Genomic DNA, 14,624 nt, shown 5'->3' on the forward strand with positions numbered 1-14,624 from the left:
AACCCAGATTGTCTGGCTCCGGGTTCTCACTCGTGAGCTCTGCTCTCTGCGGCCTCTCTCCTCTCTTGTAAACTTTTCTGGGAAGAGGCTGCTGCCTGCATCAGCCTTCAACAGCCCTGCTGTGTCTCTGTTGCACGGTGGGGGTGAGACCAGTCCCCATATCACTAGGCACCCAGGGCAGCTTCCTGATGGACAGTCTTGAGTAGAACACCAAAGCCCAGAGAGGGTGCCTGAGTTCCCAAAGCCACACAGCATGCTGGTTTGCACCCCAGTGTCCTGCCTCCCTGTCCACTGGCCATTCCCTGCCCCATGCTGCCTCTTTCTCCTTTCTCAGGACCAAGCCCAGGCCATTATCTTGCCTGCAAACGACCTCACACACCCACACAGTCCTTTAAAAATAGCCCTCGTTGTGTGAGGCATGGGGCCTGAGGCTGATGTTGCATTTCCAGAAATCTCCATTTCCCCCTCCCGCTCCAACCTAGGGAATGTCCGTGTTCCGGGCCCATTCCCTGCCACTATTTTTAGCGGTGATTAGGAGGAAGGAGGACATTTCCTGGACTCCCCCTCAGAGGCTGGAAAACAAACGCCACCCCCTCCCAGTCCCGACCCCTCCCATTTCCCTCCTGCTGGTATACCTTGGCCTCCTGTCTCCCTTGGGGAGGAGCAGGCAGTGGGGGCCTGCTTCCCGGGGCCCTCCGCCCTCCTGGCTTCCAGGTGACCTCTGAGCAATTCCAGGGGCAGGCCTAAGCCGGGGTGGTGGCAGGGACAGTGTGCTCCATGTGCAGTTAGCACCCTGAAGCCTGCAGAGGGCCCCCGTGGCTCCCTGCAGTCCCTCTTATGACAGACACTCTGTCTGCAGGTTTTGGTCCCCTCCCCGGGACTAGCCTAGCCCTTTCCAGCCCTTTCCCATTGGAAGCCCTGGCTCCTGGCATCTGTATGAGTTCGTTTTCATGCTGCTGATAAAGACATACCCGAGACTAGGACATTTACAAAGAAAAAGAGGCTGGGGAGGCCTCCTAATCATGGCGGAAGGCAAAAGGCACGTCTTACATGGTGGCAGCAAGAGAGAGAATGAGAGCCAAGGGAAAACCATCAATCTCTTGAGACTTATTCACTACCATGAGAACAGTATGGGGGAAATTGCCCCCAGGATTCAATTATCTCCTGCCGTGTCCCTCCTACAACACGTGGGAATTATGGGAGCCACAATTCAAGATGAGATTTGGGTGGGGACACAGACAGACCATATCAGCATCCATGCCTGAGACAGAGGCTCTCCAGGTGGCCAGGACGGGCCGTGCACCCCCTGCCTCCCATCACCTCCCTGCCCCAGCTCCAAACAGAGTCTGTCCAGTGGTCTTGCAGCTCCGCTCAGAACCCCACCCCTCCCTACCTCCATACCCCAGGGTGCTGCTTCCTTCTCAAGAGTCTGCCCAGTCTAGCCTGAGACTCTCTGGCTGTTAGGCAGTCACTCTGCGTGGTTAACCAGAGCTTTGTGGTTGGGGAGCTTTTGCTCTCATTCAATATGCATTATTCAATACTATTATCCCCATTTGACACATGAGGCAAAGGGCCCTTACCCAAGGTCACAGCAAGCGAATGGTAGGGCCAGGCTGAGAGTCCAGGCCTCTGTCTGCAGAGTAGCCATGGATGGGCCCAAATCCCTCCTGCTCCCTCTTCTGCGGACACTCACTCAGGTCAGCAGTCAGCACCCAGCCGAGCCCACAGACATGGCTGGGCCTGTGATCAGTTGCCAATGTGGAGACACTGGGAGACTAAGTTTAAGGCATGGAAAGTAGCTGTCATCTGGAGTTGGGAATTTTCTTGAAAATGTGGGAGGCCTGGCATGACTGGGCCCCATTCGGACAGTTGCAGAACAGCTGCCCCGTCTAGGTGGGGTGGGTGTTCTAGGTCCCCACTCATGTACCTGTCTGACTCATGATCCCTGGTGGGCTCTGTGCACAGCTGCGGGTTCTACCTGGATGGTCCTGGGTCCCTCAGCTGGAAAACCAGGGAAGGGGTAGATTAGGGTATTTGGAAATGGTGAGCACTGAGCCTCTGATAGCCTGCTTAAGCCCCTGGGTTACCTGTTAGCCCTTTCCTTTACCTGCCAGGGGCTGTGCTGAGCTGAATGCCGGCTTCTGGAAATAGCTGAGGCCGAGGCCCTGCCTGCAGGTGGCCTCTAGGCTAGTGGCCTCTAGGGGTGGGTAGGTCCTGAGCTGGGGGTCGGGTTTCCAGGCTGCTGGTGCAGATTCCTGCAGGGCCGGGTAGTGGATGGGCAAGGCCATGATTACGCTTGGCATGAGCTGTAGGCTTAGAAATCCAGGAACAAGCTGCCTTGAATTCTCAGCAGGTTATAGGGTAGGGGAGGCTTCAGGGGAAAGGAAGAGGCACTTGCTTCAGTGACCATTTCCCGCAATAAGCACAGAATACACAGTGTTAAGTTGGTGGCCACTTCAAAGGAGAACAAAGAACAGGGAAGGGTGTCCAGGGAAGAGGTGGCTGAGAAAGGCATGTTTGAATAAAGAGAAGGTGGGAGGAAGTGAGACACGTGGGTAGGAGGGGGAAGCAAGGAGGGCCTTTCAGGCAGAGGAAACAGCTCATGCAGAGGTCCTGAGGAAGGAGGCCAGTGCATGGACAGCCAGGAGGCCAGGGCACCTGCTCCGGAATGTGAGCTGGGGGAGGATGGGTATGGGACCTGGGGACAGATCTTGGGGGGCCCGTGTAGACCATAGGAAGGATTTTGTGCTCCCCCTTGAGGGGGACAGGAGTTGTGGGAGAGAAGCAGAGAAGTGACATGGTCTGAGCTGCCTTTTTAAGAGGACCACTCCATGGCAGGGTTGATGTCCACTGAAGGGTTGGAAAACCAGTTAGGAGGCTACTCTGTGACCCAGATATGGGGGTGGGGGTGGTGACACAGCCCAGGTGGGTGAGCAGGGTGGTGACTGAGGAGTGGTAAAAAGGGGCCAGGTCCTGGTACCATGTTGAAGGTAGAGCTGGCGTGGTCGGCTGATTAATTGGAGGTGGAGTATGAGAAAAGTGTGTGGGGAGGTGGTCAAGGAAGATTCCAGAGTTTGAGGCCAGAGCAACAGGAAGGCTAAGGCCACTGTGTACTGAGTTTGAAAGGACTGAGAAGAGCAGGCTCTTGGGGACTGGTCAGGGACTGTCTTGGATGTGTTAGGTTTGAGTTGCTTTTAGAGGTTCAAGCAGAGGTGTGGATGCTCTAGGCTCTGGGTCTGGAGTTCAGGGATGAGGTCCAGGCTGGTGTCTGTGGTTGGACTGAAGCCACCAGTGCCCAGAGGTCAGAAGGGAATAGAGTCTAAAACGGAGCAGGCAGAAATGAGAGGAAACCAGGAACACGGGCCCTGGAGGCCAAGCGAAGACTTGCTATCACCTGCATCGCCTGCTGAAGGCAGAGCTCATCAGATGGAGAATGTGGGTTCACACTCAGAGGTTGTTGGTGACCGGCGTGGAAAAGCCAGAGCTGGTCCCAGAGAGGATGGTGGGAGGGAAATGGAGACGGTGATGTGGTCAACCCTTTTGAACACTTTTGTTCCAAAACGAAGAAGGGAAATGGAATGAGAGCTGGAGAGGGACATGGGATCAAATGAAGGTTTTCTGTGAAAGATGTGAGAGAGAATCGCATGTTCCAATGATGCTGAGAAAAATTCCATAGAGGGCACATGCCAAGTGCAAAGAACTCAGATGGTCCGAGGAGCCTCTTGTACCAAAGGGAGGCCTCAGTTTCAAGTTGAAAGGAAGGCACAGCAGCAGCCAGGCTAATAGTGGGAGAGCCTGGTAGGAGAAGTGACCCTCGCACTCCTGGACCTGGGGTCTCACCTCTGTGGGAAGCACAATGCCTGGGGTCTTTCCCCAGCCCTGGGCACCTTACAATTTGAGCGCTCTGGATTAGCAGAAACTTTGGTCCACTTGAGTCTTCTCATTCCTGGCTGGGATGTGGACACAGTTCACCAAGTCCAAAGCAGCTAGTAAGAACTTCAGCCATGCCGTGGCCAGCTCCGAGATCACCAGGACTGATGCTCAGGGTTCTGTCAGGAGGCACAGGGAAGTTAGCATGGCCTGTCCCTCCCAGGGAGGGCAAGAGGAGACAGGCAAAGAAAAACAAGATGTCCTCTGCCCTCATGGCACAGGACCCTGCTGTCCCTGGGGCTGTCCACCTCATTCAGTCATTCATTTGAAAGTCACTATTTCCTGAGCACTTACTATGTGCCAGGCACTGCTGTAGTTGTGGAGGATACAGCAGTGAACGGGATGGACGAGGTCCCTGCCCTCCAGGAACTTATATCACAGGTTGGGAGTGGACATGAAAATAAAGTAAAAATAAGTAAAATAAGTAAAAATAAGTAAAATAACATAAAAATAAGTAAATTCATTAATCCTTCACTTACCTTTGGCCCAGTTGAGAGAAATGAAATCTGCTCTTTCACCCTTAACCTTGCTGTTTGGAGTTCATTTGCCACCATCTCACTGGTGTGAATAGACTCATTTTCTATCAGTTGAGAAAATTGGTTCTCAACTCTTTTGGTTAAGTAGAGTTGCCCTTGGCTCCATGGAGTATGCTGATAATTGGCACAGCACTGACCAGAGTAGTTCTCAAACATGCCAGCCTCGATCAGACACTACTGGCATCTGCCTCCCTGTCAGGGGCAGAGCTGTCAAATCTGCCCTGTTTCCCTCCCATGCCATGGCAGACATCCCTAATCAACCCAGCTTCCTAGGGAGCCTAGTTGATTAGTCATGTCTGCCCTGGCGTGTTACTGGAAAACAAGAAGCTATTCCAGATACTTGCCTTGCCCCAGGCAGGAGGTTGGAAAGGTCATGCTGACTAACTTTCCAGAGCACACTTGGAGAGAGGTTCTATGGGGCATCTGGAAGGATCATGAGCCTGAGCGTCAAAGTTCTGGTGTGAAGTTCCAGGTCAGCCACTTGTTGGCTGTGTGAGCTGGTCAACCCACTTCACCTCATGGTGAGAAGATAAAGGAAATTAACATTGTGAGGAGCAGACTGGGTGCCTGTATCCCAGCACTTTGGGAGACCGAGGCGAGCGGATTACTTGAGGTCAGGAATTCCAGACCTGAGCACCACCTGATGTGACAAGAACCCGATTAGCCTTTATAAAGCAGGTTAAACTTTAACCTTTTCCGAATTCACCTTACTCATCTTCGAAACAGGAAAAGACCAAATAAACCGGTGGCCACACATCCCAGGACCATAAATCAGTGGCCCTGAACTTGCTGCCCTCGACTGGCCCTTTCCTTCTCCCTGACCTGGGTCTCTTCCCCGGGGCTCTTTACTTGGAAACCTGCCTATTGCTCAAGTCAGCTTGTATTTTCTGGGACCTCCTAGAGCCTGAGCTCAGGCCTGGGAGCCATGGGAAGCCGGAAGACAGGAAGAGAGGCTAACACTTACTGAGCACCTGCTGTATGCAGCCGAGGTCTGTCCTGGGTCCTGTCACATAGAGCCTTGCCAGGTAGAGACGATCATGCACAGCTTAACAGCTGGGGATAGGGAAGCTCAAGCGTGTGGGGTCTCAGACCCCCAGCTACTAAGGAGCAAGTGACAAAGGTGAGGTCTCTTGGGATTTCAGAAGCTAAAAGGAAGCTCACAGAATCCAGTACCCTCATTATGCTGAGGGAAAACTGAGGCTTAGAGGGAGGGAAAAAAGCAGCACCAGAACCTGGGGCCCCCGCCCCCAACTCTGAAGCTGTGTCTTTCTGAGGTTCTCGTCTCCAAAAATGCTCAAGGTCAGCACCTCACAGTCATTCAAGACCAGACAGCTTGTCCCTATGGGGCAGAAATGATTATACAGTCATCGGTCCTCTGGATCTATGGGTTCCACATCCATGAATTCAACCAACCACAGATCGAAAATAATTTGGAAAAAAAAAAATGGATCTTTGTGCCGGTACTGAATATGCGCAAGACATTTTTCTTGTCATTCTTCTCTAAACAACACAGTGTAACAACTACTTACATAGCATCTACATCGTATAAAGTGTTATAGGTAATTTAGAGATGATTTACAGTACACGGGAGGATGTGTGTACATAATTTGCAAATACTGTTTTATCGGAGACTTGAGTGTCTGTGGATTTTGGTATTTGGGGGAGCTCCTGGAACCAATGCCACACAATATTAAGGGTTGACTGTCAGCTGCCATCTACAGATGAGGAAACTGAGGCTTAATCAAACTTAGGCAGATTCCCAAGCCAGTACTTTTTTTTTTTTGAGATGGAGTCTCGCTCTCTTACCCAGATTGGAGTGCAGTGGAGCGATCTTGGCTCACTGCAAGCTCCGCCTCCCGGGTTCACGCCATTCTCCAGCCTCAGCCTCATGAGTAGCTGGGACTACAGGCACCCGCCATCACGCCCAGCTAATTTTTTGTATTTTTAGTAGAGACGGGGTTTCACCATGGTAACTAGGATAGTCTCGATCTCCTGACCTCGTGATCCGCCCGCCTCGGCCTCCCAAAGTGCTGAGATTACAGGTGTGAGCCACTGCGCCCGGCCCCAAGCCAGTGCTTCTAACTCAGCTGCCTTGGCCTAAGAGTTGGGAGACCTCAGCTGACTGTGCATTGGGCATTCTTGCTCCTTCTCTGGGCCTCAGTTTCCCCATCTGAGAAGGGAAGCTGAGCTGGAAGAACTTCAAGAGCCTCACATTCTGATGGGAGTTTATCAGAGGTTCGAGTCCCACAGATTGGTTTGCCAGGCTTTCTGGCCCTAACCTGCCCACCCCTCATTTCGCAGAATGTAGTTCCTGAAGGTTCCACGAGTCAGGAACATTGCATGGAAAAGAAAGGGGGGGCCCCCTGCTGGCAGCAGCTGGGATCGTCTGACGTGGACCTCTTCCTCCCTCCTCATCTCAGCCCACGTTTGTCCAGGGTACACCCAGGCTGGAAATTTTTACAAGGGCTCCTGACCTTGGGACATCCAGGATTGGGCCCACAGTGGTGGTTTGTTTAGTTTGAGATGGAGTCGCTCCTCCATGTCCACATCTGGGTTAGGGGCTGTGGCATCCAAAGCCAGAGAAGGAAGAAAGGTCTGTGGTGGGAGCTTGAGGACAAACTGAATGTCACCTCATTGTGTACATGACAGAGCCCAGAGGCTCCTTTGTGTCGTTTTTAGTTGTTCTCCACTGGGCATTCATTCCTAAAGACTCAGCTTTCGTGTTTTCTTGGTCTTTCGCCTGGCAGGGCCCAGCCCAGAGACGTGCCACCATCGTGGGGCCACAGCTGGGCCCCTGGTTACACCCTAGTCTCAGGCATGCATGTGGCCACCTCTGAGTTGGAAAAATAGGTCCCTCCCCACACACCCTCCCTCCCACCCTCAGAGTCCCCACATTCCCAGGAGCGGGCTCATCTCATTCCATGATCTTGCAGGGCCTGATGGGCATGACATCACCAGTCACCATGGCAGTGGTTCCAGTGGCTTGGCTGCTGGAATAGGATCCGCGTGGGTGAAGCCAGATGATTGGGAGGTCGCACAGAGCACTGGAGAGCTAAGGGCTGAGTCAGGAGGCCAGTCCCAGAGAAATACAGCCATGCCTTGCAGGCTGGCAGCTCATCTTGTGTTAGGAGCATTTGGGGAACATCAGAATGGGTTTGAAAGAGAGAAAAAAGCAGAGCTATGAAGAGGAAAGGAAGAGTTCCAACCAGATGCGGTGGCTTACGCCTGTAATCCCAGCACTTTGGGAGGCCAAAGCGGGCAGATCACGAGGTCAGGAGATCGAGATCATCCTGGCTAACACGGTGAAACCCCCGTCTCTACTAAAACTACAAAAAAATTAGCCGGGTGTGGTCCCAGCTACTGGGGAGGCTAAGGCAGGAGAATGGCGTGAACCCGAGAGGCGGAGCTTGCAGTGAGCCAAGATCGCACCACTGCACTCCAGCCTGGGAGACAAGGCGAGACTCCATCTCAAAAACAAACAAACAAACAAACAGGAAGATTTCCACTGCATCATTTTCATAGCTGTGTGTAGAATTTAAATTATTTCTTGGGGGCCCATCGCACCGGCCTCATTGTTTGTGTAGAGTTGCAGCACCTGCCATGTGCAAACTGGATGTCGCCTCCTTGTGTACACGACACAACTTGTGGCATCTTTGTGTTATTTTTAGTTGTTCTTTACCTGGCATTCATTCCTAAGGATTCAGTTTTTGTGTTGTCTTGGTCTTTAGCCTGGCAGAGTCCAGCCCAGAGTTGGGCAGAGCGAGGAGCGCCCGTGGAAAGGAACCATGAAGTGAAGCCTCATGGGAGAGGGTGGCAGCACATCTCATGGCCTGCCCTGGTGTGTCTGTTAGGAATGTGCTGGGCTGCATGTAACAATAAACCCCAAACATTGGGGTTTGTTATTCTCCTGCTGTAAGGCATCCTGGCTGGGTGATACCATCAGGGACCCTGGTCCCTTCTGTTTTTCTTTCTCCTCCCCATTCTTAGCTCATATCTTCCATCCTTGTGCTCAAAAAAGGGCTTATAAAGAAAACTAGATTTCCCAGTGGGTATCTGTATGCATCTTAACTGCCAGAAGTGTGACACGTCCCGCTTGCAGCTGCAGGGGAGCTTGGGAAATTGAACGTTTTAGGTGGGCACATTCCCCACCAAACAGAATTGGAGCATCATGGTGAGGTGGAGGGTGGATGGTGCCAGTGCCAGCCATAGGTGTGAGTTCGTCTCCTCTGTGAGAGCGTCAGCCTCCCACAAGGCAGGAACCATGTCTGGCTCACCCCTGTCTTCACAGCAGCAAGCCTGGCATATAGTAGGTGCTTAATTGAACAGTTTGGGAAGAGCTGCAGGTCCTCTCTTAGGTAGGAGTGAATAATCTAAAGGCACAGGCCCTGCTCTTGCTCTCAGAGAGCCCCACGTTAGATGCAGGAGGCATAGCCTCCGCCCCACCATGGAGGGGGCCCACATGTTGCACACGCAGAGCCAGGCACATGTACACACACCCCCTGGACTGCCGGATAAATGATAACACGGATGGAGCAGCAGGGAGGCCCAGAGAGGCCACAAGAGGCTGCACTTCACCCTCTCAAAGGCCATTTGTGAGAGGAAAGGCCCGGGAATGCCATGTGGGGGGCTTGGGGGGTCCCCTCCCAGGGTCTCCAGCTGCTAAGAGCAGAGTCTGGAGTTTGGTTCTCATGGAGATGAGGATAATGTAGGAGGCAGTGCAGAGTCTACGAGTCTGGGGGCGTTCATTTCCAACCAGAAGGCAGAGGCATGATTTCCCTGCCAACCAAAAGGCAGTGGTGTAAATCCCCCAGGGAGCCCATGCGACCTGCTCAGTAGCAGCCTCTTTCCACTGGGGCAGGAGGGCCCAGTGAGGCTCCCAGGAAGCCACAGTGACAACATGGCTGGGGTCGGTGCCCTTACCCTCCAGGAGCCACTCCCCAAGCTCGGCAGTGCTCCCCCGCTACTCTCCAGCCCGCCAGCATGAAACCAGCCGGAAACTGAGTCAGGCACCCGTTCAACCCCAGCTGTGCCATTAATCGGCTGTGTGGTCTTTGTTTCCCCCTCTGTGAGATGGGATGATGAAAATACTCACCCATGCACCTGCCTCTCCTAGGAGGGCGGCCAGGATCCCGTGCGCATGTGCAAATGGAAATTTCCCATTCATCAGCAACAGCGGGGCCCGGCTCTTCCTTAAGGAGCCTTCTGACCACATTGCATCTTTATTTTTATTTTGATTTTTATGTCTTACTTTATTTTTTGAGACAGAGTCTCACTCTGTCTCCCAGGTGGGAGTACAGTGGTGCAATCTCAGCTCACTGCAACCTCCACCTCCAGGGTTCAAGCGATTCTTGTGCCTCAGCCTCTGGAGCAGCTGAGACTACAGCCTCATGCCACCACGCCCGGCTAATTTTTGTATTTTTAGTAGAGGTGGGGTTTCACATGTTGGCCAGGCTGGTCTCGAACTCCTGATCTCTAGTGTTCCGCTCGCCTCTCAAAGTGCTGGGATTACAGGCCTGAGCCACTGCGCCCGGTCATACATCTGTAGATGTTGGGTTTTCTTAATGTGAGATTCACCAGCAATGTGGTCACACCATGTGAGGGGCAGGGCACAAAACTAGCCTAGCTGTGCCAGGGCCTCCCACCCACTGCCTGAGGCCTGCAGGGCCCACCCCCTGCCTGGCAGTAGTAAAACAGAAGAGTCCTCTCTCCATGGACTCCACCATCCTGGCCCTTTAAGGTTCCGGCCCAGCAGGCCTGGAATTCCAGCCCTGGTGACCTAAGCTGCTGCTCAGCCAAACCAGCTGGGAGAGGACGGACCCAGCTACGGGAGCCTGGAAGCTCAAAGCTGGAATTGAAAGAGCTGCCTGAGACCTGGTGTCCCCACTGCGTGGACCTCCTCCCCATGACTCTGCACATGGTGACATGGCCCAGCTGACCCGCCTCCCACCTGGGGAGCTTACGTTGGACACTGGACCAGGAGCTCAGAGTCCTCAGTCCTTAGGCCATACCTCGTGTCCCCAGCTCTCTCATGTACACAGGCTGAGTTTGCAGGATTGGACGTTCAGGACAAGATGGGATGGCACAGTCAGGATGGCACAGTCATCACCATCCCGTATTCTACCCTCAGCTAGCCTTGGGGCTGGGGACCCTCCAGGTTTTGGGAGCTTCACTGTGGAAGCGGCAGAACATAGGGTCGAATGTCGACTTTGGGGTCAGACATGGCTGTGTGATTTTAAACAAATAACCTAACCACTCTGGCCTTATCAGGCTGGAATTTTCCAGAGCCAAAGAGTTGCTTTGCCTCCCCAACCCCCACCACCACCTCCACAATTCCAGACACAAAGAGCCTGTGGAGAGGGGTTAGCCTCAGAAACCCCTCCTTGTTATTCTCTCCAGGAGAAGGATGGAGCGCTCGGGGTCTGGGCAAAAGCCGTGGAGCCCACCCTTATAGTCAGAGGCTGCCCTGAGTCTGTTCCATGCACCAAGGAGCCAGCGCTGTAGGGAAAGAGAGTCTGGAGGGGGCGGACATCATGCTGCTTGCAGGTGGCTACTCAGGGTGTGTTTTGTTTTGTTTTGTTTTGTTTTGTTTTGTTTTGTTTTGTTTTGTTTTGTTGGTTTGCTTTGGTTTGGTTTTAGAGACTGGATCTTGCTCTTGTTACCCAGGCTGGGGTGCAGTGGCATGAACATGACTCACTGCAGCCTCGACCTCCTGTGCTCAAGCAATCCTCCCACCTCAACCTCCCAGCCTCCCAAGTAGCTGGGACCACAGGCATGCACCACCACAATCAGCTTATTTTTTTAATTATTACTTTTTGTAAAGATGAGGTCTCACCCTGTTGCCCAGGCTAGTCTCGAACTCCTGGGCTCGAGCGATCCTCCTGATGGATCCCAAGGTGCTGGGATTGCGAGCAGGAGCCAAGGCGCCCAGACTTATTTTGTTTTGCTCTTTTAACAGCTTTATCGACCTGTAATTGACATACCATACAGTTGATCCATTTTAGGTGTCCAATTCAGTGGTTTTTAGTATGTTCACAGAGTTATGTATCCACCCCAACAACCAATGTGAGAACATTTTTATCACCTCAAAAAAAAATCCCATACTCTTAGCTACCACCCCTCCATCCCTGATCCACCCCCACACCTGGCCCGAGGCAGGCACTTACCTCCTTTCTGTCTCTCTAGATTTCCCCATTGTGGACATTTCATATAAACGGAATCACACATATATGGCCTTAGTGACTGGCCTTTTTCACTTAGCATGTATTCAAGGTTCATCCATGTTGTTGTAAATATCAATACAGTTGGCCTCTTTATCCGTAGGTTTCACATCTATGGATTCAATGAACCATGGATTAGAAATACTCAGGGACTAGGCACTGTGGCTCATGCCTGTACTCTTGGGAAGCTGAGGCAGGCAGATGACTTGAGGTCAGGAGTTCGAGACCAGCCTGGCCAACATGGTAAAACCCCATCTCTACTAAAATTACAGAAATTTGCCTGGCGTGGTGGTGGGCACCTGTAATACCAGCTATTCGGGAGGCTGAGGCAGGAGAATCACTTGAACCCGGGAGGCGGAAATTGCAGTGAGCCGAGATCGCAGCACTGTATCCCAGCCTGGGTGACAGAGCAAGACTCCGTCTAAAAAAAAAAAGGAAAAGAAAAAAAAACTCAGGAAAAGAAAATGAATGGTTATATCTATACTGAACATGTACAGATTTTTTTCTTGTCATTATTCCCAAAACAATACAGTGTAACAACTATTCATATGGCATTTATATTTTACTAGGTATTGTAAGTGATCTAGAGATAATTTAAAGTATATATGGGGGGATTGTGTAGGTTGTGTGCAAATACTATGCCATTTTATATAAAGGACTTGAGCATCTGTGGATTTTGGTGTCCGGGAGTCCAGGAACCAATCCCCATGGATACTGAGCAATGGCCCTTCTTGTTTTTATTTATTATTAAGTAATATCCCATTGTGTGGATATATCTCGTTTCGCTTATTTATTTATCCATTGGTGGACTTTCGAGTTATTTTCACCTTTTTGGCTCTGATGAATAATGCTATAAACATTTGCATATAAGTTTCCGTGTAGACATATGTTTTCATAGCTCTTGGATGTACGCCTAGAAATAGAATCGCAGGGTCGTATGGTAAGTTGATGTTTAATCTTTGGAGGAGCTATCAGACTTTTCCAAAAGCAGCTATACCATTTCACATTCCCGCCAGCAGTGCATGAGGATTCCAGTTTCTCCACATCCCGCCAACCCTTGCTATTGTCTGTTTTCTATTTTTAGCTATTCTAGTGAGTGTGAAGTGGCATTTCATTGTGGTTTTGATTCGCATTTTCCTGATGACAATTGATATTGAGTTTTTTCATGTGCCTATTGGCCATTTCTTGGAGAAGTGTCTGTTCAGATCCTTTGCCCATTTTGCTTGTTTGTTTGTTTGTTTGTGACAGAGTCTTGCTCTGTCATCCAGGCTGGAGTGCAGTGGTGCAATCTCAGCTCACTGCAACCTCTACCTCCTAGGTTCAAGCAGTTCTCCTGCCTCAGCCTCCCAAATAACTGGGATTACAGGCACACACCACCACATCCAGCTAATTTTTGGTATTTTTAGTAGAGAGGGGGTTTCACCATGTTGGCCAGGCTGGTCTCGAGCTCCTGATTTCAAGTTATCTACCCGCCTCAGCCTTCCAAAGTGCTGGGATTATAGGCATGAACCACTGCACCTAACCTGCCCATTTTTTAAATGGTTTCCTAGTCTTTTTATTATTGAGTTGCAAGATAGACTTGTATTTCAGATAGAAGCCCCTTATCAGATATAGGATTTGCAAATATTTTCTCCCATTCTATGGGTTGTCCTTTACTATGATATCCTTTGAGACACAAACGTTTTTAATTTGGATGAAGTCCGATTTATCTGTATTTTCTTTTGTTGCTCTACACTTTTGGTACATGTCTTGGTGTGTGTTTTTAACGTAATACTTCTCCCCACGGAAGAAATGAGGCAGGAGGGGCTGTTGGGCTGGACTGAGTGGTTCCGGTGGGCTCAGGGTGGCCCTGGGGTTCCTTTTGACAGGGAACTGAGGCCCTGTCCGCTTCCTGAACCATGGGCCTCTGGAGCCCACCAGGACTCAGTTCTTTGTTATTGAACACTCAGCCAGCTTAGGGCTTGGAAAGCAGTTTCAACAAGGACTTGCTCCCTGGTCAGATCGACACAGCTGAGATGTGAGAATCGGGGCTCTCGACACAGGTGAGCCTGGCTTGGAATCCCGGGAATGTCACCAAGTGGCAGGGGCACATGGGAAGGACACTTCGTCTTTCTGAGCCCTGTTTTCTCACCTGTTACAAAGGTGACAGTGGTGATGCCACTTCTCAACACTCAGGCATCTGGAGGGGACAGCTGGGGTCTTGGGAACTAACTCTCTCCTTTATCCCCAGCCATGAAAGCTGACCGGAAGCGCTTAAAGGGTGAGAAGACGGACCTGGTGAGCCAGATGCAGCAACTGTATGCCACACTGGAGAGCCGCGAGGAGCAGCTCCGAGACTTCATCCGCAACTATGAGCAGCACCGCAAGGTCAGCCGCCGCCCTGCCCTGTCCTGCCCTGCCCTGCCCTCCCCTCCCGACACACCAGCTCCCACCTCCCCTGCTGGCTGGCCACCTTCACAGGGTCTGCCTCTTGAATCCCCAAACACAGATAGGGAGGCCTTTGATGTGTCCAGCCAGGCCTAGGCACCGAGATAAAACCAGCTCAGCCCCCGGAGGGGGATCTCCATGTCTCCTGGGCAAACAGGACAGCATGAACTCAGGAGTCCAGAGGGTTCAGATCCTGGCTCCTCGTGTGTGTGCCCTTGTGCATCTCTCTTGACCTCTCAGAGCCTCAGTTTCATCTCTGCAGAATGGTGATTGTGGTGGACCTTTCAAAGCTACAGTAAGGATTCGATGAGATGATGAATGCCGAGCACTCAGCCTGGTGCCTGGCACGTAGGAAGCATCATCAATAAGACGCATAGCTAACATTTACTAACACCGTAAAAAAAGTGTGAAGAGAGAGCTGGGGAGCCCCAGTGAGACAGCAGGAAGTTCTGCCTATAGGGAGGGAGTCTTGGAAGGCTTCACGGAGGAAGTGACATATGCACTGGGCTCTGTG

The 14,624-nt window shown here is 51.7% G+C and overlaps 1 protein-coding gene across 6 annotated transcripts in view; it reads left to right on the plus strand.

Moving 5' to 3' along the window:
• Positions 1-14,624, plus strand: part of KAZN (kazrin, periplakin interacting protein) — a 1,237,957-nt gene that overhangs the window by 1,140,568 nt on the left and 82,765 nt on the right. For all 6 annotated transcript variants that reach the window (XM_003891151.5, XM_031669652.1, XM_009198556.2 and 3 more), the window contains one exon: positions 13,914-14,050. In XM_003891151.5, coding sequence (XP_003891200.2) covers positions 13,914-14,050 — 137 coding nt within the window. The remainder of the gene's footprint in view (positions 1-13,913; positions 14,051-14,624) is intronic.

This window comes from Papio anubis, chromosome 1 (assembly GCF_008728515.1).
Source record: "Papio anubis isolate 15944 chromosome 1, Panubis1.0, whole genome shotgun sequence".
In the NCBI taxonomy this organism is placed as follows: Eukaryota; Metazoa; Chordata; class Mammalia; order Primates; family Cercopithecidae; genus Papio; species Papio anubis.